Here is a 14548-nt window from a genome sequence, read left to right on the forward strand (position 1 = left end):
CATTTTCTCTATATTTATTCCTCAGGTTCATTTTCTTACCATTCTCCTACATGTGCTTATTATAACAGTTTTCACTGTCTGTATTTTAGACAATTGATAATACAAATATATGTGTGTAATGGATAAAAACACATTATTAATAATGCACAATAATTTCCCGCTTGAATAATTATTGCCAGTGAAACACCCTCAAACCCAAAGTTAATGTCTGTATCAGCAATGAAAATATCTCAGATTGGGCCTGAGCTCTCCCCACCTGAACATGCATGCCCACCAACGCAAGTGTGCGCACGTACAAGTTCAAAGGTTCCGAGGTTTATCTATTCTGAGGTATTCTCAGGTATTTACTGTGCTTCCAAACTTACATCTCTTGCACGTGCACACACACACACACACACACACACACAGGTCAAGCCACCTTTTAAAACATACCACTGACACATACAATTACAGAGTTTTAAGCTCTCCTTGCTCCCGTTTGTCATGTTAAAGAAAGTGTTGTTTTTTTTCAACACCCTTCACTAACGTGTGACACATTGCCATTTAACAGTTCTGCGCTCCCTACTTAAAGACGGCCTGGACTAAACGTGACTTGAAAGGCGTGTTCCTTGTCCTTTTTCGTACTAAATTTCAGCAAGGCGACATGCATACGATACCTGTGGGCCTGGGAAGAGAATGACACAATAGTTTGGCGGAGACTCTTTTCATGATTGGTAGATCAAGTCAGAAGGCGGTTAGGTTTGGTTTCCTGTATCCTGGTTTGGCCTCATTCTTCTCGTCTCCTTTGTCATCTGGGCCACAGCTGCTTTCTGATACATGCTGCTGCTGCTGCAGAAAAAAACGTGGTAGAGATTGCAGCACCTTGCCCAGATATATGTTTTTAAATATCCAACTTACAGGGAAGCTTTGAGTACATTATCGAATGTCCTTTGTGTTGCATTTACATTGCCAAATCAAGAAAAGCAATAACATTTACTTTTTCCGCTCTTGACACTCACTCTAAAGGGGTTTGTGCTCTGAATTGCTGGACATTGTAGAGGGTGAAATTAAGTTTTTTTTGTTTTTTAGTGTGAACTGCCATGCCACCTGATTGCCATTGTCCTTAATATAATTATTGACTCCAAAAAACATCCATTGTGCAAAGGAGAGGTTATATTTTGACAAATACTCACAATATTTGAAAACCTGGTCATCTGGGATTACTGAATGCCATGCCTGTTGCAAGACTTTCTTCTGTGTGTCTAATTTACACTTGCGGTAAACTAAGTTCAAGTTTTGAGTCAGTATCAAATCACAGTAGTGGTTAGAGTGTTTTTCATCTTTTGGGAAAAAATACACGACCCTTTTCTAATAGTTTCTTTTGTCTTTTAGGATTGGATATCCTCTATCAGCTCGGGCTCACAGTTCAGAGTACCACAGACAATCCATACGAAAGAACCGCCTCACCTTCAACCACGTATACCACTGTTCCTTCACCAATAAATCTCCCATTTCCTGGACATGGGGTAATACTACACGCAAACTCTCTTTATGAGGCTCCGGTGGGCAGTCTCTTTCCTCCAGAGTTTGGCGAGGAGTTTTCTGTTATTATAAGCGTAAGCTCCTGGCGAGCAAACAACGCTTTTATTTTCAGTGTCAGAGATGGAAGGGACAGGTTGCGTTTTGGCATTCAGCTCCTGCCGCGCAGAGTGGCGGTCTACACAGCAGAGAAGGCCTTCGTCTACTTTACCTACAACTGGCATGATGGGCGCCAGCGCCCTTTTGCTATTGCTGTTCGGGCGCACTCAGTGTCCTTCTACGCAGATTGCGGAGCGGTGCACCAGCGGGAGCAAACCCTGGGGAGGTCTCAGACACTTAGAAATTCTGGGGGTCTCTTCACTTTGGGGAGGATGAACTCCAAAGCTGCACTCTTCAATGGTCGAGTCTGCCAACTAGATATATATCCCTCGGCCCAAGCTGCTGCACATTATTGCAACTATCTTAGAAAACAGTGCCGGCTGGCCGACACTTACCGATCGTCTTTGGCAAATCGGGGTTTGAAGTTTGAGGCAAAATATATCCCCTCTACCCCCTCGACAGTAGCTTCTCTTGGAATAGCAGATACTCATCAAATGCTGGTAAACTCAAAGGCAACTGCGACCCCTAACAGTGTGTTCAAACATTATTCAACCTCAAGCCCTTTAGCAGGAGCTCATATGGAGGACCAGAGCCATGTTTATGCATTTAAACCCCTTGTGAAATCTACTTCAGCCTCAATTCAGGCTGACGGCTCCAATTTAGGTACTCACAGTGGCCTCGCTACTCTGGATTTCACCCACAGAACAGTAACTGCAACCACGACCCAAAATATGTCGGCTAAACGACCAAGACTCCAAGGGGAGACCGATCAGTTTGAAAACAGCACCGAGGATGAGAGCGACTCTGGGGGCCAGCAGCCCACTGATTCCTCCCCAGGCTTGATATCTCCAGAGAGACAAAGTCATGTAAAGGAAGGACTCAGGAACAACTCCACAACCGACTCCAGGTACTCAACCTTCGGGCCCCAAGAGAATCAGCGGTTCCTGGAAACTCATCCGATGGCTCGTGGTGCGACTTTGTACCGTGAAAATCAAGTAGACTCCTCAGAGCAGCATGAACTGGATGGCAGCTATGATGATATGGACATGGGTGTGTATGATTATGGTTATGAAGAGCCAGACCTCTTGTATGACTACGAAGATGGCTTACGTGGCCCCAAAGGAGAGCCAGGCCCTCCGGTGAGTATCTAAATTAATGCATGGCATTTACAGCATTGATTGTGACACAGGTTGAAATAGTAGAGCCACATGCCAGTTTAAGGCTGTACTTCATCAAGAATAAAAACAACTATCGTGCAATATTGCAAATTTATGAGAATAATGTATTTTGTATGTATACATACACTAGTAGGTATGAAAAGATCTTGATTTTTTTACACCTGCATTACAATATGTTCAAGTTGAAACAATATATGAATCCCGTCTTAAAACCCTGGCTGCCACCGCTGCTTTTACGTGCAAGAGAGTAAATCATCGGAAGGTTGGAAGTAGACCCTGCAAATATAAATGTAGCTCTCCATCCAACCATATGATTTACAACAAGCTAGCTGTCAGGATTACTTTGCCACTGAACATCATTTCATAGTGCAGATTTTCAGGTACTTGTTTCCATAAGTGAGTTGTATCAGACAATTTATCTTAATGATATAAAACATTTGGACTCACCTGCCAGCTTCCACTGTATTGCCTGCAGGCTTGTAGGTGGGACACAGCTCAACTTGCCCTGAGTTGTTTCAACTTTCCCTCCTTAGAGGCCGAGCATAACACACCAGCAACATGAGCATGCCATTAATAATATAATCACGGCGCATCCAGTCTGTGTAGTCAGATTCAGCTTAGCATAACAAGACAAAGATGTTGTTATTGTGTGAAAAAATATTATTGGTTGTTGTAAGAAAATGTGTCGGCAATCAATTCTCTCAGGACATTGAGTTGAATTGTAGGAGGATCAAAACGGCCACAGTGACCCAGATATTCATATTTATTTTCATCTTGGATCGTGACACTGGGGAAAAAACTGTGTGTTACGTGCATGCTTGCTTGTTACAGAGTAATATGATTTCATTGATATATATTTATACATTTGATGCAAGCAAATTTACATACACCGGTCACTCCCTGCTTTCTGCAGATTGATAATTAGTTAGACATGCGACAAGCTACAAGACTCTTCAGCGTGATGCTGTGTGAGTCATATCATGTTTTTCGAGGAAGTTGCAATTTGGCTCAGAAATGTTGCTTAATTTGCCGAAGCGCTTGGCCTTTATCCGCTGTTATCTTTAACTGTATGTCTTGGCTACTGTCACTGTTTTGAGGCTTGTTTTTAATCCGGGGTCAGTTTAAGTTCAATGGCTCACTCTGTCTTGACCTCTGCGAGTGAACTTGAAAACAAGCTAGTTTTCTTCCTCACGGGGAGTATTTTACAGCCTTGCAGACACGTTAGCAAGCATGCTCTGCGAGTATACAGAATGCTCCTCGTCTCTATTAGTTCTTACGGTATCATTATTCTTTACCTGCTTCATAGAAAACCTGTCGGCAAAGTCAGCGTCAGGAGGGCCATTTATTAGAATTTGATGTACAAGTAAACACCAAAAATGGTAAACGTGTGTGGAATGAAGATGAATTGCCCTTATTATACAAATTTTAGCAGCATTTGTTTGATATACTGTAGCTGTAGGAAAGCCAAAACAGTTTATTTACTCGTGTTGTATTACACAAAGCTTCCCCAATATACAGTAACAACAGACACTGACAGAAACGTGCACACATGCACGCACACTTGAAACTGCCACCTTTCATAAAAGAAAACAACCCGCAAAGTTCCTGTCACAGCTCACATATAAAGTCTGAATATTGTATGTTATTTTAATTGATTTAGGTTTTGTTGTGGTGAAGGAGGATATGTGCTTACAGTTTTCTTGTGTCTGCATGTGTGAGTTTAACATAGCAGCTTTGTAGATATCGCACCCCGTCAATAGCTCTGATGAGGGATTAAAGACGCTCCAGAGGAAACCCACGCACATTTTTAGTATGCCGGCGTCAAAGCCAGAACATTATTGTGGGTGTCATTTATTAGCTACAGTTGCTCTCAAATTTAGTCAACCTTCATTTGATTTTTTCAGAAGGTTTTTAAATTTGCACTCATAAAAAAGCCATATTTTCACAGACGACTGAAATGTAAGCAGTTTGCAAATCTTCAGTTTTGCAGAAAACAGCTGCACGTGTTAGTATAATTTACAAAATAACACCATATTGTGGTTGTATGAAAGAATTGCTTGACTTCACTTGATAGTTGGAGTCTCATCTCCAGAACGTAATACCCTGCTGCTGAGAGCTTCTCTAAAAAGAAGACCCGTCTTTGAGCTTCATGGCTCTTACATAAGTATTGCACATGCTCATCACTATGGAGGCTGGAACAGTGTACTGCATGTTATTGCTTGCCATTACCATACTCTTAACGCTTCCTTTTTTCCCCTTTCCCTTGCTCTCTGTTCATTCTAATCTAGGGTCCTCCTGGTCCCCCTGGTTTACCTGGTCCTCAAGGAGCAAGAGGCTCTCGGGTGAGTAAAGTGCTACGTCGGCAGGATTGACCATGTTGCTGCTTGTCTCAGACATGCTTTTCAGAGGTTGTAACAACGAGTGTATTTGTATTTTTTAGGCAGATTCACTATCTACTCTGCTGTATTTGCATTTCATGCATTGCTCTACTGTGAATAAATTCACACAAATGAATGCAGATGAGCAACATTGTCAAGCCGCTGAGCAGTTCAGGGGTTCTTGAATTTAGTATTTGAACCTAATCAATAGGCATATTTATTGTACACATCATACACTTACCAGATATTGACATGTTGCATCCCATTTTGAGGTGATTTGTGAGTTATTGTCTTCCTCCTTTTTCTGTTTTCCAATTGTTAATGAAGCACACTGGCCTACTTGTAAAGCACCTTGTATGGTAGGAAGGCATAATAAAAGCTCGCTTCCTTCCTTCCTTCCTTGTAAAGATGCCTCACCAGCTTGTCTTCAACTTAAAAACCTTTTGTGGAAGTGATGTTTTTCAGTTCGGCGCGCACCAGCCATACAGTCATACATTTTGCTGGTTCTCGCGGAAGATGCCGGCACAGTGTGGTTGCTATGGTTATATTACAAGACAAGTCTTACCTTGCAAAGACACAAGACATCCCCTTTGCATCTTCTCCCCTCCTCACGGTGAGGGACATGAGACCAGCTGGTCGAAAATGAAACATGTACTTGTAAAAGCACTGGGAGAACACATGGAAACCCTCTTAGCCATGAAGCAGAGACGGAGCAAGTCTTGTATTCATTATGCGGTCGGAAGCTGAGGGCAGTGTGCGGTGCTGTGGTCTTGTCTCCGCTGGCTCAGCACTGTGTGATGGACCTATTATTCTGCCCAGAACCGTTAACGTTATCAAAGCCTTTGAACTAAACCGCAACATATGGTGTTGGTATTTGTCATGGAAACAAACAAGGTTACTTTCGAGGCGCCGTTGTGGGAGTTCTCAACAGTGGTGATAGGGATTCATTCTGCTGTCATGAAGGAAAGACCTGTGGTGATTGTTGTGGTTGCTTTTTTCTACAAAATGTTGTACTGAAACAGCAATAGTTTGCTAATTTTGACCATTTACACTTTAGTAAAACAAGTATTTGTTTCAGATATACAGTATGCAGTCAAAAATGATTATAGAACCCTTGTTTCTTCACTTTATTGAACCATTTTAATGGCAGGTACAACTAAAGGTACATTTGTTTGGACAAATAGAATGATGATAACAAATATAGCTCATAAGAGTTTAATTGAGCAACTTCCATGGTTTTCTTGATAATAACCAGAATCACAAGTTCTTACATGAATAGCTATAGCATTGTACTGCCAAACAATTTAACTCATATGAGCTATTTTTGCTGTCATTCTTATATTTCTCCAAACAAATTATTAGCTTAGATTCACCTCCAGTACTCTCTCTCTTCAGTTGCCACTGTTCACTAATGACAGCTAACCAGCTAAATCATGGTTTAAATATTGCTTCCTCACTGTATTGCGTTTTAAATGATCGCTGTTTCGTGGTTGACTATGGCCTACTATTAGTCAAAAAATATTGAAAGATGACTTATATGTAGAATTCTGGTCACTAGGCATCAGTAATGTTGCGTTGATGACAAAGATTACATTGCTTTCACACTGCATGGCATGCCCGAAATCATAGAGTGAAAAAAGTTCTCCTCGCATTCCATGTGGAAGTGGTAAGTTTTTGGCTTCTTACTTTGCCCTTCATCCCAACTCCGTTTGAAACACTTTCTTAAGTTTAGAATAAGTAAACTGGAGAGGCTGACTTAACTTAGCTATCGGCCATCTCTTTTGTCCCTGCAGTGATCCTGTAGCCTGCGCAAAGTGGTGTAAACAAAGAATAACAGGAGTGTGAAGGAGACTGTAGGGGTGTTATTTCATGTCTACAGGGGTCTAATAATGTTTAAAAAAACGTATTTAGAAAGCCATGAACAGGTTTTCCACGCTTTAACTATGAAAATATTCTGGTTATTAACATCGAATCCTACTTACTCAGAAATGAACTTACTGTGGTTTGCTCTGTAACCAATTTACCACGATAAACAAGGGATGACTGCACAAATTAATGTACCACTAATTCATTATAATGTAGATCAGGGTTCTCAAACTCACGGCGGAACCGTTTAGCAACACCAATTTAGCTTGATTAAAGGAAGAGGCTCTTTAAATGGGCAAACAATAGCCAACACTGAATTGGCAGTGAGTTTGTCTCAGAGTGAACTCAACCGAGGGGTCACTTGACAGAACACTACTACAATCACAGTGCAAACACAAAAATGACAGCACAAGATGTAACAGGTAAGCAAACATGCATAGGACAAACTACTACTAATACGGGGAATAATACAACAACAACTACGATAAGTTACTTTTTAGCAAGCAAGTACCACAAAACATGCTGGGAAGCCCAAAGCACTTCCCAGCAAAGTTGAGTTTGAGACCCCTGGTGTAGATGATTGTTGAACTGACCGTAGTCACAGTGTAGCCAACATACAACTATGGTGCATTCAAGGACTGTAAAGTGCAAAGAATATTACTCTTTACATACACAAATGAGTGATTGCATCTTATTTTCTACTGGGTGTATTATGACTTCAAAGTAATGATTATTTTTTTCATACAGAGTAGCACACAAAAGTGTGTACATCCCTCATATATCAGCATTTTTATGACAGGAAATCTTCTCAGGGGACAATACAATAGAAATAAAACTTGTATGTACTTGTTGTCAGTGTACAGGTTGTATAGCAGAATAGATTTACTACTCAGTGAAGATGCACAGCCATTATTATAGAAATAGCCGGCAACACAAGTGAGTACTACAAGTGATGTACTCTCAAGTGGAAAGTGGAGGAGCGCCTTAATGTCCATTTGCTCCGTGATGTCATCGTGGAAGAGTGAAGGAGGAATCCAGTGCGTTCGTGACTCGCGTTTCATAGTGCAGCCAATGCAGCGCTCTCTATACCAATTCATTATTTTACTGCATGTTGAAATGCAATCTAGTATAGTTTTTGTCATTGTACGGTACGTTGATGCATTGTGTATGGAAGGTAGTCTTGTGGAAACCAGGTTTGAATTTCTGACGATAAACATGCAAATGAGGGAGATCTTTCTTCCAGGCTTTTGGCTTTTGTAGAGACAAAGCCTGGCCTGTACAGCAGGGATACAGATGTGCAGGAATGCAGACTATTTATAGTGTGTGGCTGTGTGTGTGTCTTTCTGTGTAGATGTGTGTCTGTGCTTGTGGGGTTGTAATTGAATTCTTGCATACTTGAAGTTAAAGGATGAAATGGCCAAGGTGTATAAATAATTGTCATTCACCGTTTTTTTCGTAAAATATTACCAAACAGTAAATATCAGCAGCAGACAAAATAAAGATATACATACATCAAAACAGTTCAATACATTTACAAAATATAAACAGTGCCAACATAGTACATAGGAGTGGCTGGCGGTGCATTTGGTACATGGGCCTTCAATGGGGACTTTAAGCAGCCAGATTTTTTTTTGGCAGACACTGAAAGGGCCAGTATTGTTAAAAAAATAATGATAAAAATATATACTGTCATATGTTTCCATTTACCATGCATTAAAAGCACAGTCCCCTGTGCCAGGTGCCGACGTTGTTACCCACTGCGCCAGTCAGCGTAAAAAAATAAACTTAAGTAGTATATGTTCCTTATTTGTTCCTTATTGCCTGAAGCGCAGCATTAATAGTTCCAGCTTGTAGTTCAACAATGCCAGCTCACTGCTTTTGTCTTATCTACATGTCTTTGTCTATTTATGAGGACACGCAGCGGTGTGGCAGTTAATGTCGAGCCACAGTGGGAACAAATATTGAGCAGAAACGTACAAAGAAAAGCGTTACGTTTAGCTTCAAAGCCGCGGCAGGTGGCTCTTTCAAAAAGACCGAAATCATTTGTAAATACTGTCGCTGTGAGTTGAGTTGTCACGTATGAGTACAGTACGTCGCTTCTCAAATGCCAGAGAGAAGAGAGAAGGTACTGGTGCACTGCAGGTATTTTTTATTATCATTTATACACTGCTACCTTGGCAAACGAGTGTCCCAGCTAAGGAGTGTTTTTTAAATGAGAGCCGTCTATTGGCTGATTTTTTGCTTTGAACTGTGAGCTAAACTTTGGGTTACAAGCTGCTAGTTACCGGCAGGCATAGCCGAGGACAGCTATTTGGCGGCCTTTGTAAAGTGTGACAAAGCGGAAGTGAGCGAGCTCACACACAGCGCTCAATGAATGCTCTTGAGAGAATTTATTCACGTTATTATTATTATTGATTGCCGTTTGTGCTTAAACTGCTGTGTTTGTCAAAGATGAAAATTTGAACGTTGAAAGACTCGCGGTGTCATAATTCCACATCATTTCAGTCGTCAGACCAAGAAAAAATGTGATAAAGTGTGTCTAAAAGAGTGTTTGTGTGTGTGTTTATGTCTCTGTAAAAGAGTGTTTAGAAGTGAAGTATAAGCTATAGCCTGACTGCACTACAGTATACCGGTGTAGTCCTAGTGCTGTCAACTGGCTGTTCTTGAGCACTCTTTTTTCGTAAGTTGTCATATTATCGAGATCTTGTGTCACAAGTGCTCGCAAGATGAATTTCTCGTTCGGACAAAAAAATGTCTCCTGGACACTCGTCATTGGAAGATAATAAATAAATAAATGAATCATACAATAAATCAAAACTAACTTGATCATTTTTTCAATAGATTTCCATGTGCATGCTTGTCTGTTTTCCTTAGACAGGAAGACGGTTCACTCTATGCGTTGGTTTCAGCACCTTGGCGTGTTTGTTTCATAGAACAACGTCATGAACCGAGTGAGTCCTTTTGTCAGTCATACAGCCTCTCTTTCTTGGTGGGTGGAGGCGGGCCGGGAGCAGAAGTGTAGAAGAGTGTAACGTAGTGGAAATTATATTAGCAGATTGCAATATATTGTAAAATCTTGTCTTGGCTCATTCTCGTAGAATCAACCGTCTGGTGAACAGAGTGTCTCGTCACACCCCTACTCATTTATCATAATATTTGGAATATCTAACATTATTTATATTGCGTCACTTATGCCCTATGGCATTTTGTACCTTCAGCAGATGATTTGCATTTTCCCCTTCTGGTTAAAAAGGTGGTGTACTTAGAACACCCATCCATCCGTTTTCTATGCTCCTCACTAGGGTCGCGGGTATGCTGGAGCCTATCCCAGCTGACTTCGGGCGAGAGGCGGGGTACACCCTGGACTGTTCACCAGTCAATGGCAGGGCACATATAGACAAACAACCATTCACACTCACATTCATACCTATGGACGATTTTGAGTCGCCAGTACCTAACATGCATGGTTTTGGAATGTCGGAGGAAACCGGAGTACCCGGAGAAAACCCACGCACGCGCGGGCAGTACTTGGAACATAATGAAGTAAAATTGAATCCATTTTATATCAGTAGCCAAATAATGTAGTTTCTCGTGATATAACATAGTCTTTAATGATCTGTTTAGTTGTGGGTTCCTATCTGATTACAAACCTAACGTGCATTGGTACTGTATAATTATTGAATGTAACTCATGCAAATGTATAAAAAGAATCTCAAATAATGAAAGCATGTTATTGATTTGAGGCGATATCACCCAGCCTGGATGTTTCCAAAAGCATACCACAAGCATGCCCTCATGAAGCAGCTGGTATTTATCATATGAGTCATCTTCAATACTATACTGTTATCAATAACAAAGCACAACACTGTGTATTTAATGTAATCTTTTTGAATGTTTCAGGGTCCCGATGGTCCAAATGGAAAACCTGGACCAGCAGGACCACCTGGAAACAAGGTGAGTGGCCATCTTCGATTGCTGTTAAATAGATGGTTTCCTGACAGGGTTCTGTTTAGTATCTGGAGGGGAATGAGACAGATGGCTTCCCTCAGAGCAGAAGACACAAGCCAGAATCATTCAAGTCATATTCAGCACCCACACCTCTTCTTTACGCAAACGATGAAGCAAATCTCATTGGCTTGTTCACTATGGCTTTGAAACAATAATTAAAAGTATTATGGTTTTTTTTATACATTATGGTCACGCTCACCTTTGCACGTCATTGTCACAATATGGCTTGCTTTCTTCTCACTAACGTACAAATAAATGTCATGTTTAAAAATGATGGAAAGCAGATTTCACTATTCCAATGCAGAAAATGTCCTTTGCGTAAATTATTCATTAATACAGGTGGTCCACGGGTTACGAACAAGTTCTGTTCCTATGACTGATATAAGTTGATGATAAAAGATTTTCTAAAACTCTTTTTGGATGTGGTCAACTGCCAGAGAGGAGGGTTGCTCTCGGATCACAGAACAGAGAAGAAGAAAGAAAAGAGAAGAAGTTAGAAGACAAATACTGGGAGCAAAAGGGGCAAAGGAGCTTGTCAGAGGGGACTTTACTCCTTTACGACAGAGTTGCAGCTCAGATTGAGAGGATGCTATTGCTAGTAGTGCAAGTGGTCTTTGGGTTACAAACGACTTCAGTTTCTACACTCTAATGTAAGTCAAGTGTAAATCGGTATTTATACCTAAATTATAGCGAAATTAAAACCAAAGTCACTCGCACTGTACACAGGACATATGAAGAGCATATAAAATACAGCAATAAAAAAGATTACATCCGCGTACTGGAAGGGGCGTTACAAGGGAAGGAGAGACAGGCTTATTGGGAGGAGGAAGCCTCAATAATGAGACCATAACTTCTTAGTTATCACTGTCCATTTCATAGCAGAACATCCTTTCACATGTTCAAGGATGCAATCTTCATCCTTGATGATCGTTGTGGTGTTTGAGTGGCTTGGACCGGGCATGCAGTCAATGTTGATTTCTCCACTTTACGAGGTCTAATTTCACTTCACTTTTCACTTTCCTTTTCTTTAACACGCTGACACCAGCAAAGTCTGCCTCACGCTTGGGAGGCATAATGGCGGTTAAAGTTAGAACTAAAAAGAACTTAACTAAAAAGAACAAAAGTGACGTGACGTCTTTCCTCAGTGTAACGACACCCCCCGCCTACGTATTCTTCCTCCACGTGCACGTAACTAGCTTTTTTTTTCATTTTGTGCAGTATTAATAATCGGTTAGTGTGAGTTTGCAACCATGAAATGTTTTAACATGGGACGTCATAAAACGACGACCGCCTGTGTAATAAAATGATGGACTAGGGAGAGCACTACGATTGTGGAATTTATTCTATATGTATAATATATAGCACATTTTTAGCTTTTAATGTTGAGATATTGTGTCAGTTTTGTATGAATGGGCAAAAAATCTATTTCTAAAGACTTGGTAAACTTGTTGTTCATATATTGTTTGTTAATGTATCACATTCACCTTATGGTGACAGAAATTCCGCTGCTTATAATAAAAATAAATCAGCTTCAGGAGCTATTGTTATACAAAAAAAAACAAAAAAAAAACCCCCAACGTTGTCAGAGGAAGTTAACCACTGACCAACCTGCCAATCACCCATTGGGGAAAGAAGTTTGCAAGGTCATTTACAGACAAATGAAAGGACATTTGAACAGCCTTAGGACATGGGTTTTGACACTTTGTCTGAAAGAAACTGCCTGTTATGAAATGGAGAGCCATGTCCTCTGTTGAATGGGGAAATTGCTTTACATTTTCATATTGTTATCTGCCTTATTTACGGTTCTGTTCATTTTTGTGCACTTGAAAAACAGGACGACTTTACATAATGGAAAAATATTTTTTGTTGACTCACTATAATCGGTAGGCTCACGTAGAATTAAATCATAGACCTCGGGTACTTTCCAAGAACCATGTCAACACACAAGTTGGGACCCGGTGTTGCCTAGTGTTATTTGTTTGTGTATCAGCACGGTTGGGTACCAAGAGTGTGACAGACGAAGCAAGATAACAGAGAGGTAGATAAGATCATCTCATTTTGCAGCCATAGCTTTACTCAATTTGACAGCCATAGCTCAAATTGTTGACAGGCTAAAAAGACCTCAGCTTCTGGTTGACTTATCCTGGTGTACTAGAAGCTGTTGTAGTGAGGTAAGGCAATTTCCGTAAGAATTATCTCAATTAAAGTCTTTTTACCAAATGGCAACAATTATGGTAGTTAAGTTTTGTCCCACCTAAAAGTCTGTCAGCCTTGCAGTATCTGTAAATGAATAAAACCAAGCAGATGTTGGCAAGAAGCAAAGAGCCATGCTTGACTACCAAGCTTGGCACATCAGAATTCTATGGTAGAACTTTCCACAGTTATAACAGATGTAAATGCATGTTGATACAATCCATGGTCAGGTTGCAGTGACTGTGGCACCAAATGGTGACCACACACTTTTTCTCACTGCATGCTTTGGTTATAATGTATTGGTTTGCTTATGACAATACAGAGGAAACTCGTCATTAATCCATTCCAAAAGGTCAGACAAAAACCAAACCTACGAAAACCAAAGCAATTTTTTCCAAAGGAAATCATGTAAATTGAATGAATCCGTTACTGACACCATTAGATATGAACACAAAACACATTTTATACAGAATAATTATAGAATATATATGAAATGGGTACATTTTTAACATCAATTTTACCTTTATTAAAGACAGAAGAGCCACACGGATGCTGTTTCATTCCAGTCCTACAAATGTAACTTTAAACAGTGGACGGTGAGAGCTGTATACTTGCTCACTTCAACTTTATTGTAAACGTCAGCAGCAAGGACAATCACCGTTACACACGCAGGCTCACTTTCTGTGTTTCCCCTAAGCCCTTCCTCATGCAACGTGTGTTAACTAACATTTACGTCACTGGTTCTCAATTGATTTGGCTGCGGGACCCACTATCGCCCGTTAATGGCAAGTGGTGACACAAATTGTGGGAATTTTTAAACTCAAACTTCTCATATCTTATATTTTAAAGAACAGTTGTCAACACAACGTGAGCTGAAACACTGAGACGCTGAGACGCCGTCTCTTTATGGCGTGTTCTTCTCCAGCTGTGATCTGCAGCTGTCCGTCCGACAGTCTCCAACTCGATGTCCTTCCTCTCCGACTCAAACTTGACAAAATCACCCAGAAACATGGCATGCACCTTGCGGTGGCATAGCAGGCGGATAGCACGGACAGGAAAGTGAGGCGCATTCACAGACATTGGGTCATTACATTATTTTTTTACATTTTTCCTAGGCAAAGGCCCATGACCCCCTGATAAGGGCTCAACAATTCAATAGTGAATTCAATAGTCTCGTTTTATGCACAAATATTCCACCCACACAGACACAATAAAGATAATTATAGCATTCCCTGGCCAGAATCTGTCTATAGTGTCCTAGCTCTAAAATAACCACTATTCATTCTTCACAGAGACCGACTCACCAAT

At 40.7% G+C, this 14548-nt stretch overlaps 1 protein-coding gene across 4 annotated transcripts in view; it reads left to right on the forward strand.

Annotated features, from left to right (window-relative positions):
• LOC129188774 (collagen alpha-1(XXIV) chain) overlaps nucleotides 1-14548 on the forward strand; it is a 111532-nt gene that overhangs the window by 20248 nt on the left and 76736 nt on the right. For all 4 annotated transcript variants that reach the window (XM_054789762.1, XM_054789763.1, XM_054789761.1 and 1 more), the window contains exons 5-7: nucleotides 1372-2756; nucleotides 5084-5137; nucleotides 10940-10993. In XM_054789762.1, the coding sequence (XP_054645737.1) occupies nucleotides 1372-2756; nucleotides 5084-5137; nucleotides 10940-10993 (1493 nt within the window). The remainder of the gene's footprint in view (nucleotides 1-1371; nucleotides 2757-5083; nucleotides 5138-10939; nucleotides 10994-14548) is intronic.

The sequence above is a fragment of the Dunckerocampus dactyliophorus genome, chromosome 10 (genome assembly GCF_027744805.1).
Source record: "Dunckerocampus dactyliophorus isolate RoL2022-P2 chromosome 10, RoL_Ddac_1.1, whole genome shotgun sequence".
Taxonomy (NCBI): Eukaryota; Metazoa; Chordata; class Actinopteri; order Syngnathiformes; family Syngnathidae; genus Dunckerocampus; species Dunckerocampus dactyliophorus.